Source organism: Jaculus jaculus, chromosome 6 (genome assembly GCF_020740685.1).
Source record: "Jaculus jaculus isolate mJacJac1 chromosome 6, mJacJac1.mat.Y.cur, whole genome shotgun sequence".
Taxonomy (NCBI): domain Eukaryota; kingdom Metazoa; phylum Chordata; class Mammalia; order Rodentia; family Dipodidae; genus Jaculus; species Jaculus jaculus.
Window position 1 is genome coordinate 93,576,033 of NC_059107.1, and position 19,103 is coordinate 93,595,135.

Below are 19,103 nucleotides of genomic sequence, written 5' to 3' on the forward strand. Positions count from 1 at the left end.
AATGACCAAACAGGTGCAAAAGTGGCATGTCTGCTCTGGGGGAAACCAACTGCTCTCTAATTGGACTGGAGACCTGCTCTATGGGAGGAAATACATGCCTGGTACTAAAAAACTAATCAAAAGCCTATAGCAGGAAAGGTCATGAACCTTAGGGGTATAAAGCCTGCTCTTGTCTGGATAAATGCATGTATTATTCTCACCCAACTGTCCTCAAAGTACTACACTTAATGTTCATATTCATATATTAATGCTATTCTCACTTTTGTTTTTTGAGGTAGGGTCTCACTCTAGCCCAGGCTGACATGGAATTCACTATTTAGTCTTAGGATGGCCTTGAACTCACAGCGATCCTCCTACCTCTGCCTCCCAAGTGCTGGGATTAAAGGTGTGCGCCACCACGCCCGGCTAATACCTAAATTTGTAAAATTCTTTTGTTTTCGAGGTAGGGTTTCACTGTAGCCCAGGCTGACCTAGAGCTCACTCTATATGCCCAGGCTGGCCTCAAACTCATAGACATCCTCCTACCTCAGCTTCCCAAGTGATGGGATTAAAGCAATATACTCCATGCTCTGCTCAAAACTTTTAACTCTTTATCTTATTAATTTATTTTTTTGAGATAGAAAGAGGTAGATAGAGGGAGTGAATGGGTGTGCTAGGGCCTGTAGCCACTGCAAATGAACTCCAGACACATGTGCCACCTTATCTGGCTTATGTGGGTACTAGGGAATTGAACTTGGGTCTTTAGGTTTTGCAGGCAAACACCTTAATTACTAAGCCATTTCTCTAGTCCTAAATCTTTATTTGAGAGAGAGAGAAAGAGAGAGGCAGAAAAGAAGATGGGGGCTGGAAGGATGGCTTAGCGGTTAAGGCATTTGCCTGCAAAGCCAAAGGACCCAGGTTTGAATCTCCAGGACCCACGTTAGCCAGATGCACAAGGGGGCGCATGTGTCTGGAGATCGTTTACAGTGGCTGGAGGCCCTGGTGTGCCCATTCTCTCTCCCTCCCTCTCTCTCTTTCTCTATCAAATAAATAAATTATAAAATGAAAAATAAAAAATAAGAAAAGAAGATGGGTACACCAGGTCTTCTAGCCACTGCTAACAAATTCCAGATGCATGTGCCACCTTGTGTATCTGGCTTACATGGGTCCTGGGGAATTGAACCTGGATCCTTTGGCTTTGGAGGCAAGTGCCTTAACCACTAAGTAATCTCTCTAGTTCAATTTTTTTTTTTTTTTTTTTTTTGAGATAGGGTTTCACTGCAGCTCAGGCTGACCTGGGATTCACTATGTAGTCTCAGGATAGACTCAAACTCATGGTAATCCCCCTACCTCTGCCTCCCAAGTGCTGAGATTAAAGGTGTGTGCCACTATGTCTGGCTTCTACAGTTCAACTTTTAACTCTTAGGGAAAAGAAAAAAAAAAAAAAGAACTTTTGGTTCTGGGCGTGGTAGTGCACACCTTTAATCCTAGCACGCAGGAGGCAAAGGTAGGAGTATAGTTGTGAGTTTGAGGCCACGCTGAGACGACACAGTGAATTCCAGTTCAGCTTGGCTAGAGCAAGACCCGACCTCAAGAAACCAAAAACCAAAAACAAATAAGCAAAAGCCTATGGTGATGGAGAGATGGCTGAGTGATTAAAGATGCTTGCTTGCAAAGCCTAACAGGCTAGGTTCAACTCCCCAGTACCCATATGTGGTGGTTTGATTCAGGTGTCCCCCATAAACTTAGGTGTTCTGAATGCTAGCTCCCCAGCTGATGGATATTTGGGAATTATTGCCTCCTGGAGGGAGTGTTTTGTGGGGGTGGGCTTATGGGCTTTATAGCCAGTTTCCCCCTGCCAGTGTTTGGCACACCCTCCTGTTGCTGTGGTCCATCTTCTGTTGGCCAGGGGGTGATGTCCACCCTCTGCTCATGCCATCGTTTTCCCCTGCCATCGTGGAGCTTCCCCTCAAGCCTGTAAGCCAAATAAACCTCTTTTTCCCAGAAGCTGCTCTTGGTTGGGTAATTTCTACCAGCAATGCGAACCGGACTGCAACACCATATAAAGCCAGATGCACAAAGTGGCATATGCTTCTGTAGTTCATTTGCAGTGGCAAGGGCCATGATGCGCACATTCTCTCTCTCCTTCTTTTCCTGTCTGTGTGCAATAAACAACTAACCAAAGAAAATATTTAAAAAGAAAGGAAAAAAAACTTTTTAATTACAAAAAATTTAATGAGACAAATTCCTGGTTAGAACAGGGTTAAAAAAGATCTACAATCTACATGCAGGTAGGCAGTTATGATATATAGACTGATCTTCTAAGTTCCCATCTGTACTAATCTTACAGTATGTGTCACAAATATCTTAAAGTGTTTAGAATTCCCTAGAACATTCCACAATAGAATTATAAGTGACTCCTAGAAATAGAATTAGAAATGGTATTTGGAGTGTCAATGGTCAAAGTGAAAAGAAAAGTCACCGTGTAATTATTATAAACATTAGAAATTTTATTTTATTTATTTGAGAGACAGCTAGAGAGGGAGAGAGAGGAAACACCAGGGTCTTTAGCCACTACAAAGGAACTCCAGACACATGTGCATGCACCACCTTGTGCATCTGGCTTACGTGGGTACTGGGGAATTGAACCCAGGTCCTTAGGCTTCACAAGCAAGTGCCTTAAGCACTAAGCCATTTCTCTGGCCCAACATTAGAAAAATTTTACTTTCACTATCTAGTATCAGAACATAACAGAGGTAAATATTAGTTTCTTTTTTCTACCTACAATTTGAATGGACCCAGGCATGGTGGCACATGCCTTTAATCCCAGCACTTGGAAGAGGCAGGATGATCCCCTTGAGTTCAAGGCCATCCTGAGACTACACAGTGAATTTCAGGTCAGCCTGGAATAGAGTGAGACTCAACTTGGAAAAAGAAAGAAAAAAAAATTGAATGGGCTGAGTTACATTGCAACATAGAGAACCAACTGCTGGGTAAAGTATAGCTTTTTGATCTTGTTATTACATATTAAGTGGGTGGAAAATATCATCATACCTACTGAATAACTAGAAAAAAGTTCAAGGAAAGTGACAGCAAAGACAATTATGCATACACACACACACACACACACACACACACACACACACACACACACTTGTTTTTTTGAGTTAGGGTTTTACTCTAGCCCAGGCTGACCTGGAATTCACTATGTAGTCTCAGAGCGGCCTCAAACTCATAGAGATTCTCTTTCTTCTGCCTCCCGAGTGCTGGGATTACAGGCACGTACCACCATGTCGGGTGACAATAATAATTTAAATGTGAAAGATTTATATAATTTGAAGAGAAACCAGAGTATGACAATAATAATTAAAAAGCAGTCGATACGGCTGGAGAGATGGCTTTGCAGTTAAGGTGCTTGCCTGTGAAGCCTAAGGACCCATACTTGACTCCTCAGATCCCATGGAAGCCAGGTGCACAAGGTGACACATGTACAAGACCACATGCACACAAGGTGGCACCGATGACTGGAGTTCAGTTGCAGTGGCTGGACGTCCTATCATGTCAATTCTCCCTCTCTCTCTCATTAAGAAAAAGCAGTCTTGCCGGGCGTGGTGGCGCACGCCTTTCATCCCAGCACTAGGGAGGCAGAGGTAGGAGGATCGCCGTGAGTTCGAGGCCACCCTGAGACTCCATAGTGAATTCCAGGTCAGCCTGGGCTAGAGTGAGACCTTACCTCGAAAAAAAAAAAAAAAAAAAAAAAGCCACAAAAAAAAAGCAGTCTTAGCTGGGTGTGGTGGCACATGCCTTTAATCCCAGCACTCGGGAGGCAGAGGTTAAGAGAATTGCCATGAATTTAGTTCAAGGCCACCCTGAGACTATATGGTGAATTCCAGGTCAGCCTGAGCTAGAGTGAGACCCTGCCTTGAAAAAAATTAAATGATAAAAAAATTTTTTTAAAGCAGTCTATAACCAAAATTATATGACCACCAAGCAGAATAAATGTTCCCTGTCAAAATGATGTCCTTGCCGAAGATGGTGGTCCATGCCTTTAATCCCAGCACTTGGGAGGCTGAGGTAGGAGATGTCTGAGTTTGAGACCAGCTTGGCGCTCTACAGAGTGAGTTCCAGGTCAGCCTGGTGTAGAGTGAGACCCTATCTTGGAAACAACAAAACAAGTCCTAGTACCAGTTAAAAGATAGTTGATTTGATGAGTTCATTATGAAAAAACATTACTTCCTTTCCTTTCTCATTTGTATCCAGATAAAACAAGTAATTTACATGAAATACACACAAACACACACACACATATATGCCTGGCTTATATGAACAATATATAATTTAAAAATATCTGTTTTATATAACCTTGAAATTCCACCCAAACATCTATGTTCAGGCTTACATACATATCCATGCGTACTTTTGCGACCCTAGAAGTCAGGCACAGGGTGCTCAGGAGCGCGTGGCTGGCACAGTCCTTTAACTCTGGCTGGTGTAAGACTTGGGAGGTGGGCGGGTCTGTGACCTATGCTTACAGCTGCCAGCTCTTTCCCTTGTTCCCATGAGGAAATCTTTGCCTTTGTTCAAAATGCTTGAACAAAACTCACCTCTGAACTAACAGAGATACGTTAGAAGGGCTTAGACAAAGTGTTCTTAGATAGTCTCTCAGGCTCTTAGTCATCTAGACACAAAGAAGTCAGCATCCATGTTGTTCAGAAGGTAGAGTTCAGGCTGCGCTGTCAATCCCAGGTGGTACTAAGGACAAAAAGATGGAAGAGAATTAGTGTGAGTTTTGAGTAGTTAATATATTGAATTAGCATATTAATTTCATCCTACTTCTTACTATCCTTGTGGCACAGAGCCCCAGGATGGGATTTTAGATTAGGGTAATATGACCAAACACATAGAGTATTTTTTGTATTACGTATATTGTCTTGTGTGTATTGGAAATCAGGTTTCAAATGAACTAAATCCTGAGCACATTATTTTTTTTTTTTTTGCCATATGAGCAGAGAAAAGCCTTTTATTAAGAACAGATATTACATTTGATCTTAACCAAAAGGCCGAGAAGCAATAAACCTTTCATTAAGAAACAAAGAGATGGCTTAGCGGTTAAGCGCTTGCCTGTGAAGCCTAAGGACCCCGGTTCGAGGCTCGATTCCCCAGGACCCATGTTAGCCAGATGCACAAGGGGGTGCACGCGTCTGGAGTTCGTTTGTAGTGGCTGGAAGCCCTGGTGCGCCCATTTTCTGTCTGTCATTCTCAAATAAATAAATAAAAATAAACAAAAAAATTTTAAAAAAGAAACAAGAAGACATGGGAGTGACGAGATGGCTCAGTGGTTAACAGTGCTTGCTGTTTGAGGGCCTGAGTTCCTTCCCCAGCACCCACATAAAAAGTTGGGCATGAGTCAGGCATGGTGGCACATGCCTTTAATCATAGCACCTGGAAGGCAGGGGTAGGTGGATTGCAGTGAGTTCGAGGCCACCCTGAGACTACACAGTGAATTCCAGGTCAGCCTGGGATAGAGTGAGACCCTAGCTCAAAAAAGCAAAACCAAAACATTGGGCACGGTTGCGCACATATACAACCTCAGTGCTTTGGAGGGGAAGACAAGAAGGATCACTGGGACTCTCTGGCCAGTCCTCCTCTGGCTTCTGCCCGCATGTGCATGAAGCACACGCCTCTGCACACACACATGCATATGTCAGCCCCCCCACATTCTACACACACACATACCAAAAAATTAAAATAAAAGGGCACTTGGGAGGCAAAGATAGGAGAATAACCATGAGTTTGAGGCCCCATGAGACTACAAAGTGAATTCCGAGACAGCCTGGGCTAGAGTGAGACCCTGCCTGGAAAAAACAAAACCAGGCTGGAGAGATGGCTCAGCAGTTAAGGTGTTTCAATGCCCCAGGACCCACGTAAGACAGACGCACAAGGGGTGTATGAGTCTGGAGTTGGTTTGCAGTGGCTGGAAGCCCTGGCGCGCCCATTCTCTCTCTGCCTCTCTCTCTCTCAAATAAATAAATAAAATTAAGAAAAAACAAAAACAAAAAAAAAAGATAGGCTGAGAGATGACCTATGTTTCTCAAATGTTTGCCAAACTGAATGATTTATTTGCACGTGTGTGTGTGTGTGTGTGTGCACATGAGTGTATGGGTGCACCAGAGCCTCTTGCCTGTGTGAATGAAATCCAGACAAGTGCTTTGTGTCCAGTTTACGTGGATGTTGTGAGCAAGTGTCTTTAACTACTGAACCATCTTCCCAGCCTACTTTTTATTTATTTATTTTTCACTTTTTGTTTTTTAAATTTTTTTATTTTTATTTTTTATTTGAGAGCGACAGACACATAGAGAAAGAAAGAGGGAGAGAGAGAGAATGGGGGCGCCAGGGCTTCCAGCCACTGCAAACGAACTCCAGACGCGTGCGCCCCCTTGTGCATCTGGCTAACGTGGGACCTGGGGAACCAAGCCTTGAACCGGGGTCATTAGGCTTCACAGGCAAGAGCTTAACCGCTAAGCCATCTCTCCAGCCCCACTTTTTGTTTTTTTCGAGGTAGGGTTTCACTCTAGCCCAGGCTGACCTGGAATTCATTATGCAGTCTCAGGTGGCTTCGAACTCACGGCCGATCCTCCTAACTCTGCCTCCCAAGTGCTGGGATTAAAGACATGTGCCACCATGCCCGGCTTCCCAGCCTACTTTTTTTAAAAAATGTTTTTATTTTTATTTATTTATATGAGAGAGGGAAAAAGGGGGGGAGGGAGAGAGAGAGAGAGAATAGGCGCGCCAGGGCCTCTAGCCAATGCAAATGAACACCAGACACATGCGCCAACTTGTGCATCTGGTTTATATGGGTACTGGGGAATCAAACTGAGGTCCTTTGGCTTTGCAGGTAAGTGCCTTAACTGCTTACCAATCCCTTCAGTCCCCCAGCTTACTTTTTAAAAAATATTTTATTTATTTATTTATTTGAGAGAGAGAGGGAGAAAGAGAGAGAAGGCAGATACAGAGAATGGGCATGCCAGGGCCTCCAGCCAATGCAAATGAACTCCAAATGCATGAGCCACCTTGTACATCTGGCTTACATGGGTACTAGGGAATCGAATCTGTGTCCTTAGGCTTCACAGACAAGCACCATAACAGCTGAGCCATCTCTCCAGTCCCCAGCCTATATTTTGAGAACGGGAGTTAGGTATTCCAGGCTGGCCTCAAACTCACTACACGGCTGAGGATGATCTTGAGTTTTCTCCTCCTCCTGCCTCCACCTCCTAAATGCTGGGATTACAGACGTTTGCCACCAATGTGACAGAGACAGGCAGAGAATGGGCACACCAGGACCTCTAGCCACCGCAAACAAATTCCAGACACATGTGCTCCCTTGTGCACCTGGCTTACATGGGTACTGGGGTACCAAACTTGGGTCCTTTGGCTTCACAGGCAAGTGCCTTAACCACTAAGCCATATCTCCAGCCCTTTTTTATTCTTTTAAATTTTATTTTATTTTATTTATTTGCAAGCAGAGGGAGAGAGAAGAGAGAGAAAGAGAATAAAATAATTCTTATTTATTTGCAAGGGGAAAGAGAAAGAAAGAATGGGACTAGCAGGGCCTTCTGCCTCTGCAAACAAACTCCAGATGAGTGCACCGCTTGGTTCATCTGGCTCTCTGTGGGTATTGGGGAATCACACTGGGCCATTAGGCTTTACAAGCAAGTGCCTTTAACTGCTGAGCCACCCCTCCAGCCCCATGGTTTTTTGTTTTACTTATTTATTTTGGTTCATCTGGCTCTCTGTGGGTATTGGGGAATCACACTGGGCCATTAGGCTTTACAAGCAAGTGCCTTTAACTGCTGAGCCACCCCTCCAGCCCCATGGTTTTTTGTTTGTTTTACTTATTTATTTTTATTTATTTATTTGAGAGTGACAGAGAGAGAGAGAGAGAGAGAGAGAGAGAATGGGCATGCCAGTGGCCTCCAGCCACTGCAAACGAACTCCAGACGCATGCGCCCCCTTGTGCATCTGGCTTACATGGGTCCTGGGGAATTGAGCCTCGAACCAGGGTCCTTAGGCTTCACAGGCAAGCGCTTGACCGCTAAGCCATCTCTCCAGCTCTTGTTGGTTTGTTTGCTTTTGAGGTAGGGTCTCACTCTAGCCCAGGCTGATCTGGAATCACCTGGGAGTCTCACGGTGGCCTTGAACTCATGGCAATCCTCCTACCTCTGCCTCCCGAGTGCTGGGATTAAAGGCATGCACCACCATTCCCAGCCCATGGTTTGTTTTGAGACAGGGTCTTACTGTGCAGCTCTGGCTGGCCTCAAACCATGTAGTGACATGTCTCCTGCTTCAGCTTGACATGCTAGGATTACAGGCATGTATCACCATACCCAGCTTTATGTGCATTTTGGGGATCTTTCTCAACTTATGTGTAAAATGGAAATAAATGCTACATTTGGAAATGTCAAGCACACTAAAATGATGCTTTATGTGACTCTTGGATAATTTATTTTTAGCCTATTACATGTGGCCCTGAGTAAGATCACACAGGAGTTGTGACAACTGTGTGAAGAGGATTTAGGCCAGATAGTGTCCATTATGAAAATAATCCCAACTAGTGGGCTAGGGGGCTGTGACTGAGCAGTTCACTTTCAGGACTTTCAACACAGGCTTTAGTCCCTAGTGACAATTAATTCACTGAAACCTTTGCTAAGGTAGGAAAGATGGTGGACTGCATCCTTCTGTGATGTCATTAGAGTACATTGTTTAGATGGCTTTGTAGGCAGTTGGAGAATATTGTCATGTAGTTCTGAGACACTTAGAAACCATTGGGACAGACAAGCAGTACCTGAGTATGCTGATTAATTCTTAGCTCTGGCCAAGGTAGGGTCATAGGGATCCCTGCCAGCGCTCATGTCTGTCACAAGCATCTCAAACTTAGTTTTAAATTTTTGCATAGGTCAGTGTCTCCCAGTCACCAAGTTCTGAACTAAAACATATTCTTCTTGCACTATTCAGAGTATCAAGACAAACAATTTTTGTTTTACTTTTAAAAATTATTTTATTTTTGGTTTTTCGAGGTAGGGTCTCACTCTAGCCCAGGCTGACCTGGAATTCACTATGTATTCTCAGGGTGTCCTCGAGCTCTTGGCGATCCTCCTACCTCTGCCTCCCAAGTGCTGGGATTAAAGGCGTGCGCCACCACACCCGGCATGTTTTTTTTTTTAACTTAAAAAATTATTTATCTGTATTTATTTGACAGAGAGAAAGAGGGAGATAGAGGGAGAGGATGGGTGCACCAGGGCTTCCGGCCACTGTAAATGAACTCCAGACGCATGTGTCCCCTTGTGCATCTGGCTAACGTGGGTCCTGGGGCATCAAACCTGGGTTCTTTGGGTTTGCAGGCAAATGCCTTAACGGCTAAGCCATCCCTCCAGCCCAGGATGATCAACTTTTTTTTTTTAATATATATTTTTTTACTTATTTATTTGAGAGAAGGAAAGAGGCAGAGAGAGAGAGTGGGTATGCTAGGGCTTCCAGCCACTATAAAGAAACTCCACATGTATGCACCACCTTGTGCATCTGGCTTACATGGGTCCTGGGGAATCAAACCGAGGTCCTTTGGCTTTGCAGGCAAGCACCTTAACCGCTGAGCCATCTCTCCATCCTTATGATCAACTTTTATAAGGACTGTGATGGCACAAGTGCTCAGGCCAGGACTAGTCCACAATAACTTTGACATCTGTACAGTCATAAGGTGACAGGAAAGGCTCTGATTTGATGCTCTGACTCACTGGTCATATGCAAAAAGAGGAAGCGTTCCAAATGGCAGTTAAGAAGAAATGTCCCAAACTGGGATCTTGTGTTGCATTCCACTTCAAATGTGAAATTAAACCAAAATCAAGGGGAGCTTCATGAAGAAAGCCAACTGGGACAGCCTCTATGGGGTAATTTACAACATATAGCTCTTGTATGTCAGGCAGGGAAAGCTTGCAACGCAAGGAAAATGAAGTTATACTGACACTCTTGTATCACCAAAGGCTTAGATTTCCCATCATGTGTTTGCTGACAAGACTGGTAATTTTTTTGTGCCTGAGTTTCACCTGTTTATAATAATATGTGCCAACATATCCATTTATATGAGGCCCGCTGAAATTCTCATTGTTTTTAAACTAAGCAATTTTATTTTCTCCCCTTCAATATTCATTGGTTTTTGGGTAGCAAACCCATATTGTGAAGGCCTTCTTGAACTGAGACAAGGGTATAGACAGGCAGATAGTCAGCTTAGCAAGAAGAAAGGTCAAGGGCTGGAGACATGGCTCAGGGGTTAAAGGCACTGGCTTGCAAAGCCTGCCAATCCAGGTTTGATTCCCCAGCACCCACATAAAGCAGATAGCAGAGTGGCACGTAAGTCTGGAGTTTGTTTGCAGCAACAAGAGGCCCTGGAGTGTCCAGACTCTCACTCTTTCTCTCTCTCTGGTGAAAACTATCTAGGTAGGTCAACCAAAATTAGTGTCTTGGTGTCTAGAACTAACCCAAAACTTCTACACCCATGTAGGCCTCTGTTCCTTCCGGGAGATAAGCACTTAGAGTGTGGGTGTCATTCCTGGTGATACCTCATGCTTCTCTATTTATGTATTAAAGTTGCTGAGACCTTCCTACTAAAGCAATTTGAAGGTTAAAAAAATAGCCAGAAAACCAAATTGGAAAAAGGAAAAAATTTTTAATTCCAAGTCCAGTATACATATTGTTAAACATTCACTAAAAGCCTCATTGTCACCACTCCTGACACCACACCCCTAGCAGGACCTTAGGGAGCTAGTCCCGTCTTCCTGATGACTGCTGGTACACTGTAGTGGTACATTTCATGTCTCATGTAAGAGCAGGACAAATTTACAAGAGTACAATTGTATACCCTTAAACATGTCCCACAACCACACTGCCACACGCCAGCAATGGGGAACTTAAACATTTCCACTCGAGAGCGTTGTGTGAAGTACTTTGTCATGGTGATGACCAGTGGAACGGGGAATGTTAGACACTGCAAGGTATTATTCTAATGGGATTTTGGAAATGCCATTTAAGTGAGAGGACACTTTCCATCACTGTAAGCAATAAATAATGTTAAAGGAATTATAAGCAGAGCTCTAGGGCACAGCACCTTTCTAGCATGCATGCGGCCACTGAGTTTGAGTCCTGGCACTGACAAAAAAAAAAAAAAAAATTCCAGCAGCTTTGATTGGGCTTCTCAATGTTTGTGAATCTAGATACATTAGAGCCACCCACATGAAGAAATGTCAACGTTGTTGTAGCATCTGTACAAAGAATTTTGTCATTCCTGTCAACTTCCCCTCACCTACTACAGACACCCAAAACCTCAAGATGCCAGTCCCCAGTATCTTCAGAGCGCTTTTACAGTCAGTCTGGGGAACAGGCATTAGGAAGAGAAGAGCAGGTATGAGAAGGAACAGGTAGGGAAATTGTCACTCGTGATTCTGTGCTATGTTACTGAAAGGGCTAATAAAACTGTAAGGTGAGTGAAACACAGTAGTTTATCCGTAATTCACTTCGATTGTGTGCAAAGGACCAGTAGTAATGTCATGGGGCGCAGATGAACAGTTATCACCCATCAGCCAGCATTCTGAAGAAGAGCTCCAAAGATGACAGAGTCCTTCAACGTCATTCCCATTATTGTTGTCACCAAGATAACAGTCATGAAAGACACCTGTTTATTATCTCCACCAGACAAATACGGTTTGAGAGAATCACCGTCTCTGCGTGTAAACAACTTTTGAGTGGCTGAAGTACGTGGCAGCTCCATGGTGAAGACGCCCACTTCCTCCCCTTCAGAGCTCCGCCGCCCAAGGTCCCAAGGTTTCCCACTGAGGGAGTATGGGCAAAGAAGGAGCCCAGTCCCACCTTGCAGAGAGAGGGGACTTTGCAACCACAGTGACACATACTGTCTTGCTGAGGGAGACCAAGTACTTTGCAAGGTTAGTCCACAGCTTCTGAGATTGCCTTGTAAGTCATCTTGGCCATGAAGCAGAGTGGTGTGTCAGAAACACGTGATTTGGTGAGAGATGGCTCTCGGGAATAATGCCTCTTTGATCCTTCTTAAGTCCTCTTTCTCCAACCCCAAAGTCTCATAATAACGTCAATTCGTGAATGCCATAATCTTTACTATTACCATTCTCTTAGAGGAAGATCAAGTTTTGATAACTGAAATACTCAACACTAAACATTATCAGGTAATGCTGGGTACTAACAAGAAAGTTACTAACCACAGGACTCAAATAAAATAAAACCTTGGTTAAGTTTCCAATCTCTGAGGAAAACCTCAGTGGACTAGCTTGCTATTTGTTCATTTTTCATCTTCCCTTATGCTTCTCTGAGATTAAAGTTGAAATAAAAGAATCCTGGGACCAGCAGAGGTAGATTTCTCTAGTTTTATAATTCAGATGGATGACAAAACTGTAGTTGAGTTTTTCATAATTAAAATAACTGGAAGTGTGCATACCATCACTTCTCAACTTTTAGCATCCATTACCTTTTGCTGAACAAAACCTGCATACCTTTGCCTACCACATCCACAGTTTGCATCATGAAAAACATATTGCATCATCTAAGCACCATGCATACAGAATTCTCCCTCAAAACAATAAACAAGTTACTAGCCACTGGGCAGGTAGTGACTTAAGACTTAGTGTTGGAAAGACAGCAGCAAGAGTCTCTGTTCAAAGATCCTATTTAATGCTAGGAGGTGAGAAACAATCAATCCTCTTTCAAATATAAACAGGCCAGGCATGGTGCCGCAGGCCCGTAACCCCAGTACTCAGGAGGCTGAAGCCGGAGTTGGGGAGCTCAAGAGCAGCCTAAGCTACATGTGTAGCAAGTCCCAGGCCAGCTTCAGCTACACAGCAAGACCCTGTCTCAAAAACTAAAGACTAAAAAAATTTAAAAAAAATTAAAAAAGAAATCATGAACAGACACAGCCGCTCCCACTGGGCAGCGGGGACTGAGTGCAGCCTGTGCAATAGCACATACCTGTGGCTATGTTCACACAGTAAACCATAGAGACACACTGGCTCTGATGGCTCCCTGCAGAGACACACACATAGGTCCAGTGTTTACTTAGTACAACCATCGCTGGGGTCTTCGAGCACCAGGACTTTAGACATGCTTACCGTGCGCCCACAGTCCAGGAAGGACATGCCCAGTGCAATCAAACACTGCCAGCCCTGGAAGACAAGACACAGTCATTACTCACCGGGCTCTGGGAAGGAAGAGCCCTCTCAGCGCCAAGACTGCGCCTCCAGCACTGTTCAGATGCACAGGGGCTCCTGGCCCTGGGGCACCCAGCTTTGTCCTCCTCCTCCCGCCTCCAGGGTAGCCCAAGACAGGCTTCTGGCCCCATGCCTCCTTCAAAACATTCCGGAGGGCTGGAGAGATGGCTCAGCAGTTACGGCGCTGGCTTGTAGAGACTAACGACCCAGGTTCCATTCCCCAGTGCCTGTGTAAAGCCAGATGCACCATGTGGCGAAAGCATCCGGAGTCCGTTTGCAGTGGCTAGAGGCCCTGGCCTGTCTACTCTTACTCTGTCTCTCTTTCCTCTGTGTCTTTCTGCTAGCAAATAAATAAATAGAAATTTAAAAAAACCCAACATGCTGGAGTCCATGCTCCTCAAGAAAGTCTTCCCATGCTATTTTCAAAACAGAGTCGTCTTTGTTCCTACCTCTATGTTTGTGGAAAACTGTTTCTTTTATTCAACTGGAATTGTCTGATGATTGCTTTCCATCAGTCCCCCACCTCCAATATGGAGAATGACTGCAGACTAATGAGACAGGAGTCTCCTGGGCTGTCCTATAAAGTTCCTGATTTACAGCAAAATAGCAGTGATCCATGTAGAACTGGTCCTCACCTCCGAGAAGAGAGCAGCGCTCTCATAAGGAGTATGCATACAGGAAGGGTTCCCCTAACTCCATGAATAATTTACTCTCTGCTTTTTATTTGTATTTTTAAAAATTTACTTATTTATTTTTGGTTTTTCAAGGTAGGGTCTTGCACTAGCCCATGTTGACCTGGAATTCACTATGTAGACTGAGGCTGACCTCGAACTTGCGATGATCCTCCTACCTCTGCTTCTCCAGTGCTGGGATTAAAGACATGCACCACCACCATGCCAGGCCTATTTATTTATTTTTATTTGCAAGTTGGGGGGGGGGGTAATGGGAGTGGCAGGGCCTTTAGCCACTGCAAACAAACTCCAGATGCATGTGCTACTTTGTGCATCTGGCTTTATGTGGGCACAAAGAACCTGGGTCTGTAGGCTTTGTAGGCAAGCTCCTTAACTCTTAAGCCATCTCTCCACTTCCCAAGACATGTTTTAAATATTCACTAATAGGAGTTTCTCAATCAGATCCTAATCTTTGGCAGACATTGGCATGGGGACAAGGTAATTGTTCTAGAGATCAATAGCAGGGCTTTGACCTCCATCTTTAACATTCTCTGCAGCAGAAATGCCACAAATTTTGCTGTTCCTTAACCCTAACTGTAGTGTTTTTTCATAAAAACCAGTCCAGCACAGAGGTGGATCTATTATTTTTGTTATAGCTTTTTCACTAATAAAAGTCACGTGAATATTGAAAAATAGCAAAGAATATATCAATATTTGTCCTTCTAGAGACTACTGTTATTTTTACATAATTTAAACTCAGAAATTTATTTATTTGAGAGAGAGAAAGAGGCAGATAGAGAGAATGGGCACACCAGGGTGTCCAGTCACTGAAAATTCCAGACACATGCACTACCTTGTACAGCCGGCTTGCGTTGGTACTGGGGAATTGAACCTGGATATCTTAAGGCTTCACAGGCAAATGCTTTAACCACTAAGCCATTACTTCAGCCCCTAAACTAAGAAACTTTTAAATATTTTCTTTTTTTATGATTTTTTATTGTTGTTGTTTTTGTTTTTTGAAGTAGTATCTCACTCTGGTCCAGGCTGACCTGGAATTTACTATGTAGTCTCAGAACTTCTGGTGATCCTCCTACCTCTGCCTCCCAAGTGCTGGGATTAAAGGTGTACACCACCACGCCCAGAAAATATTATAATTTATTTGAGAAAGAAAGAGAGAGGGAGGGAGAGGGCAGGGGAGAAAGAGAGGGAGAGGGAGGGGGAGAGACAGCGAGCGTGAATATGGGCATGCCAGGGCCTCTTGCCACTGCAAATGGAATGTAGACACATGTGTCACTTATGTGTCTGGTTTTATGTGGGTACTAGGGAATTGAACCCGGGTTTGTTGGCATTGTAAACAAGCCTCTTTAATCACTGAGTTATTTCCCAAGCCCTAAACTGAACATTTTTTATTGATAACCTAAGTATAAAAATTATCTTCCCAGCCAGCTGTGTTGGCACACGCCTTTAATCCCAGCTCTCATGAGGTGGAGACAGGAGGATCGCCGTGAGTTTGAGGCCACCCTGAGACTACAGAGTGAATTCCAGGTCAGCCTGGACTACAGTGAGACTCAACCTCAAAAAAAACAAAACAAAAAATCTTCCCTTTCTTTGCAGCTATAATTTTGTGAACAGGATTCTGGTGTTTGAGGCACAGCCTCACTCCCATCCAGGCTGACCTCAAACTTCCTGTGATGTCCTACCTAAACTTCCCAAGTGCTGGGATAAAGGTGTGGGGCCACCATGCCTGGCTGTTTACTTATTTCTTCAGACAGTTTAGTTGGAGGTAGAGCAGTTCCAGGCTTTGAGCACATGTACCCCACCCCAAAACTCTAATTTACCCTGCACAGTCCCTTTTTTAAACTCATGTCTTGTTCCACATTGTCTCTGCTTTCAGTTCCTGAAATATAACACATTCTCCCTAAGAATTAAATATAACAATCAAAAAAGTTTTTCTAAGTCGGGTGTGGTGGTGCACACCTTTAATCCCAGCACTCAGGAGGCAGAGGTGGGAGGATCACCATGAGTTCGAGGCCAGTCTGAGACTACACAGTGAATTCCAGGTCAGCCTAGGCCAGAGTGGGGCCCTATCGTGGAAAAAAAAAAAAAAAAAGGGAAGAAAGAATAAGATATGAAAATCATATAAAGATAAAAGAAATAGAAATTTACCAGATATTAGAAACCAAAGTAAATGTGATGTTTCAAAATATTTTAAAAAAACTCAAAATACAAATAGCCAGTTGGGGATGGAGCTCAGTGAGAGTGCTTGCCTGTCACACGTGAGCTCTAGGTTCAATGCCCAGTATCAGCACGCACGCACACACACACTCACACTCACACACACACACACAATCAGGGCTGGAGAGATGGCTTAGTGGTTAAGGCAGTAGCTTGCAAAGCCTAAGGACCCAAGTTTGATTCCCCAGAAACCATGTAAGCCAGATGCACATGGTGGCACACGCATCTGGAGTTTGTTTGCAATGGCTAGAGGGCCTAATGCGCCCATTCTTTATCTCCCTCTTTATTTATTTTTGTTTATTTGACAGCAACAGACAGAAAGAGGCAGAGAGAGAGAGAGAGAGAGAATGGGTGCTCCAGGGCCTCCAGCCACTGCAGACGAACTCCAGACGTGTGTGTCCCTTTGTGCATCTGGCTAACATGGGTCCTGGAGAATCAAGCCTCAAACCGAGGTCCTTAGGCTTCACAGGCAAGAGCTTAACCACTAAGCCATCTATCTCTCTAATAAAAGAGTGAAATAAAATTTAAAAATCAGACAAGTTGTTCCAGTGGATAGCTATGAGTTTTTTGGGGGGAAGGGCAAGGGGCCATTAATTTCTCAAGGTTAGTAGCCCCACCTGGACCGTCCCGTGTATCTTTGCTCCTGACCCCTCCATACTGCACTTACCAAGTAGAACACAAAGCATAGATAAGCCACACTAACTACTGCGGCCACCACATACAACGCCACGTGCCCTAACTCCTGCACGTAAACCAGTACAAAGTACATGTTGATGGAACAGATGAGAAGGACTAAGATTCCACCTGCAATCCTCCAGCCTCTGCAAAAGAATAAGACTTAGTAAGTACTGGAGAGTGCCACTGAGCCACACAGAGAGAAAGACATTGCATCTCATGGCATAAACAGGACAGGGATTAGAGGCAAGGCAAAAAGACAGCTAAAATTATACAGTATTTAAGACCCTAGAGAGGTAACAAGGTGTAGAAATGGAACGAGCCATTTCATGAGAGTCCTTAGCACAATTAGACAGCTCAGTCTAGTGAAATGGACCCTCCATCCCTTCACAGTGTACACAAAGGTATTAGTAGATCATTTAACACAGACTCCAAACATCAGTGGCTGAAGCCAATGAGTTAAAACCCTAAAACTGAATAAAAAGTGTGTTTCTTCCCCTTTTTAATATCTATACTCTACATTCTGTAAGAAAAAAAAAAAACAAAACAAGCAAACACACAGCTGAGCTATACAACATTTTTCTGTTATTTGTGTTTTGGTTTTCTGAGGTAGGGTTCTCATTCTAGCCCAGTCTGACCTGGAACTAATTGTACGGTTCCAGTTTGACCTTGAGTTCACAGCAATCCTCCTATCTGTGCCTTCCGAGTATTGGGATTAAAGGCATGCACCACCATGTTCGGCTCTATATGACATTTCTGAGAGGTCTGTTAGATTAAAAAGTCACCTCTCAGGGCTGGAGAGAGACGGCTTAGTGGTTAAGAAGCTTACTTGCAAGGCCATAGGACCCAGGTTCAATTCCCCAGGACCCACATAAGCCAGATACACAAGGTGGTATGTGTGTCTGGAGTTCGTTGGCAATAGCTAGATGCCCTGGCACACCCATTCTTTCTCTCCCTCTCTCTGCCTTTCTCTGTGTCAAATAAATAAATACAAATAATAAATAAATAAGTCCCTTCCCCATCTATCAGCATTCCTTTTAGAGAATATGACGAGTATACTCACATTCCATTGGAAAACTCACTCATTACTGGGCGCAAGCTCGTGAATGTGAGGATGGGAATGAGAGCAAAAGGAAGCTGGAAAAAAAGTTAAATAAAAAGACCAGATGAAGATTATGAGAGATGCCTTACCACAGAGACCAGCATGGTTCACACAGGGAATCATAAACACTGTCTCACCCACACACAGGACAGAATTACTCCTATCATCCTAACACTGTCAACCCTTATCCTGGACTTCAGCGAGCTGTCTTTACTCTGATAGTAAGTTAAGTATGATCCTAAGTCTTTGTTTAAACACAAGAGGACAAATACTGGATGTGACTTGCTTATAACTTCCGAAGGATCCAGCACAGTGTCTTAGAGCTCATTAAGTAATTGCTCCATTAATGAACTAGCATTTTGTTTCATTTTATTTTTTCTGGAGGGGCATGAATACAATCTCCCATTACCACAAATTACGCAATCAAGTTTTCCCAACTTGGGAAAATTTTGTAAGTCAACACATATGGAATGCAATGGGTAAGCCTCACCCTGGGAAAGCTATCTTCATGATCAGGGTATCTCCGCTGCCACAGAAGTATTAATTTTGTGTTTTATATGTTAAGTATATCTCATCATTTCAACTTAGTACACTTAAAGAACAACTTAAGCTGGGCATAATAACACACACCTTTAATCCCAGCACTCGGGAGGCAGAGGTAGGAGGATCACCGTGAGTTTGAGGCCACCCCAAGACTACGTAGTGAATTCCAGGTCAGCCTGGGTTAGAGTGAGACCCTACCTTGGAAAAAGAAAAACAAAGAAAAAAAAATGAAACTTTCATAAAAGCCTTTTAGATGTATACAATTTTATAAATTTACTACAAATCAAGACCATGCCTCTTTCTTCCTCTCAATTTCCCTCCAGCATCTGGCACCTAGTATGATTCCTACACAAGGGAAGGACTTACAGCTAACTGAATGGAACATGAGGGGTTAGGAAGATGATTCAGTGGTTAAAGCACTTGCTTGCAAAACCTGTTGATGGGGGCTTAATTCCCCAGTACGCATGTAAAGCCAGATGCATGCACCTGGAGTTTATTTGTGGTGGCAGAAGACCCTGATGCACCCATTATCTCTCTTTGTCCCTCTGCTTGCAAATAAATAATATTTTCTTTTTTCTTTTTTTTTTTTTTCCGAGGTAAGGTCTCACTCCAGCCCAGACT

The 19,103-nt window shown here is 43.7% G+C and overlaps 1 protein-coding gene, 1 non-coding gene and 1 pseudogene across 3 annotated transcripts in view; all 3 read right to left on the reverse strand.

Annotated features, from left to right (window-relative positions):
• Positions 1-3,831: 3,831 nt before the first annotated feature.
• Positions 3,832-19,103, reverse strand: part of Slc11a2 (solute carrier family 11 member 2) — a 55,752-nt gene continuing 40,480 nt past the window's right edge. For both annotated transcript variants that reach the window (XM_045152528.1, XM_045152529.1), the window contains exons 14-17: positions 17,901-17,974; positions 16,830-16,983; positions 13,158-13,211; positions 3,832-4,731 (exon numbers count right to left, since the gene is read on the reverse strand). In XM_045152528.1, coding sequence (XP_045008463.1) covers positions 4,654-4,731; positions 13,158-13,211; positions 16,830-16,983; positions 17,901-17,974 — 360 coding nt within the window. In that variant the 3' untranslated portion in view covers positions 3,832-4,653. The remainder of the gene's footprint in view (positions 4,732-13,157; positions 13,212-16,829; positions 16,984-17,900; positions 17,975-19,103) is intronic.
• Positions 4,938-5,051, reverse strand: LOC123461754 (annotated as a pseudogene).
• LOC123462003 lies at positions 18,318-18,480 on the reverse strand. Its single transcript, XR_006638040.1, has one exon. It is a non-coding gene; the product is annotated as a U1 spliceosomal RNA (small nuclear RNA).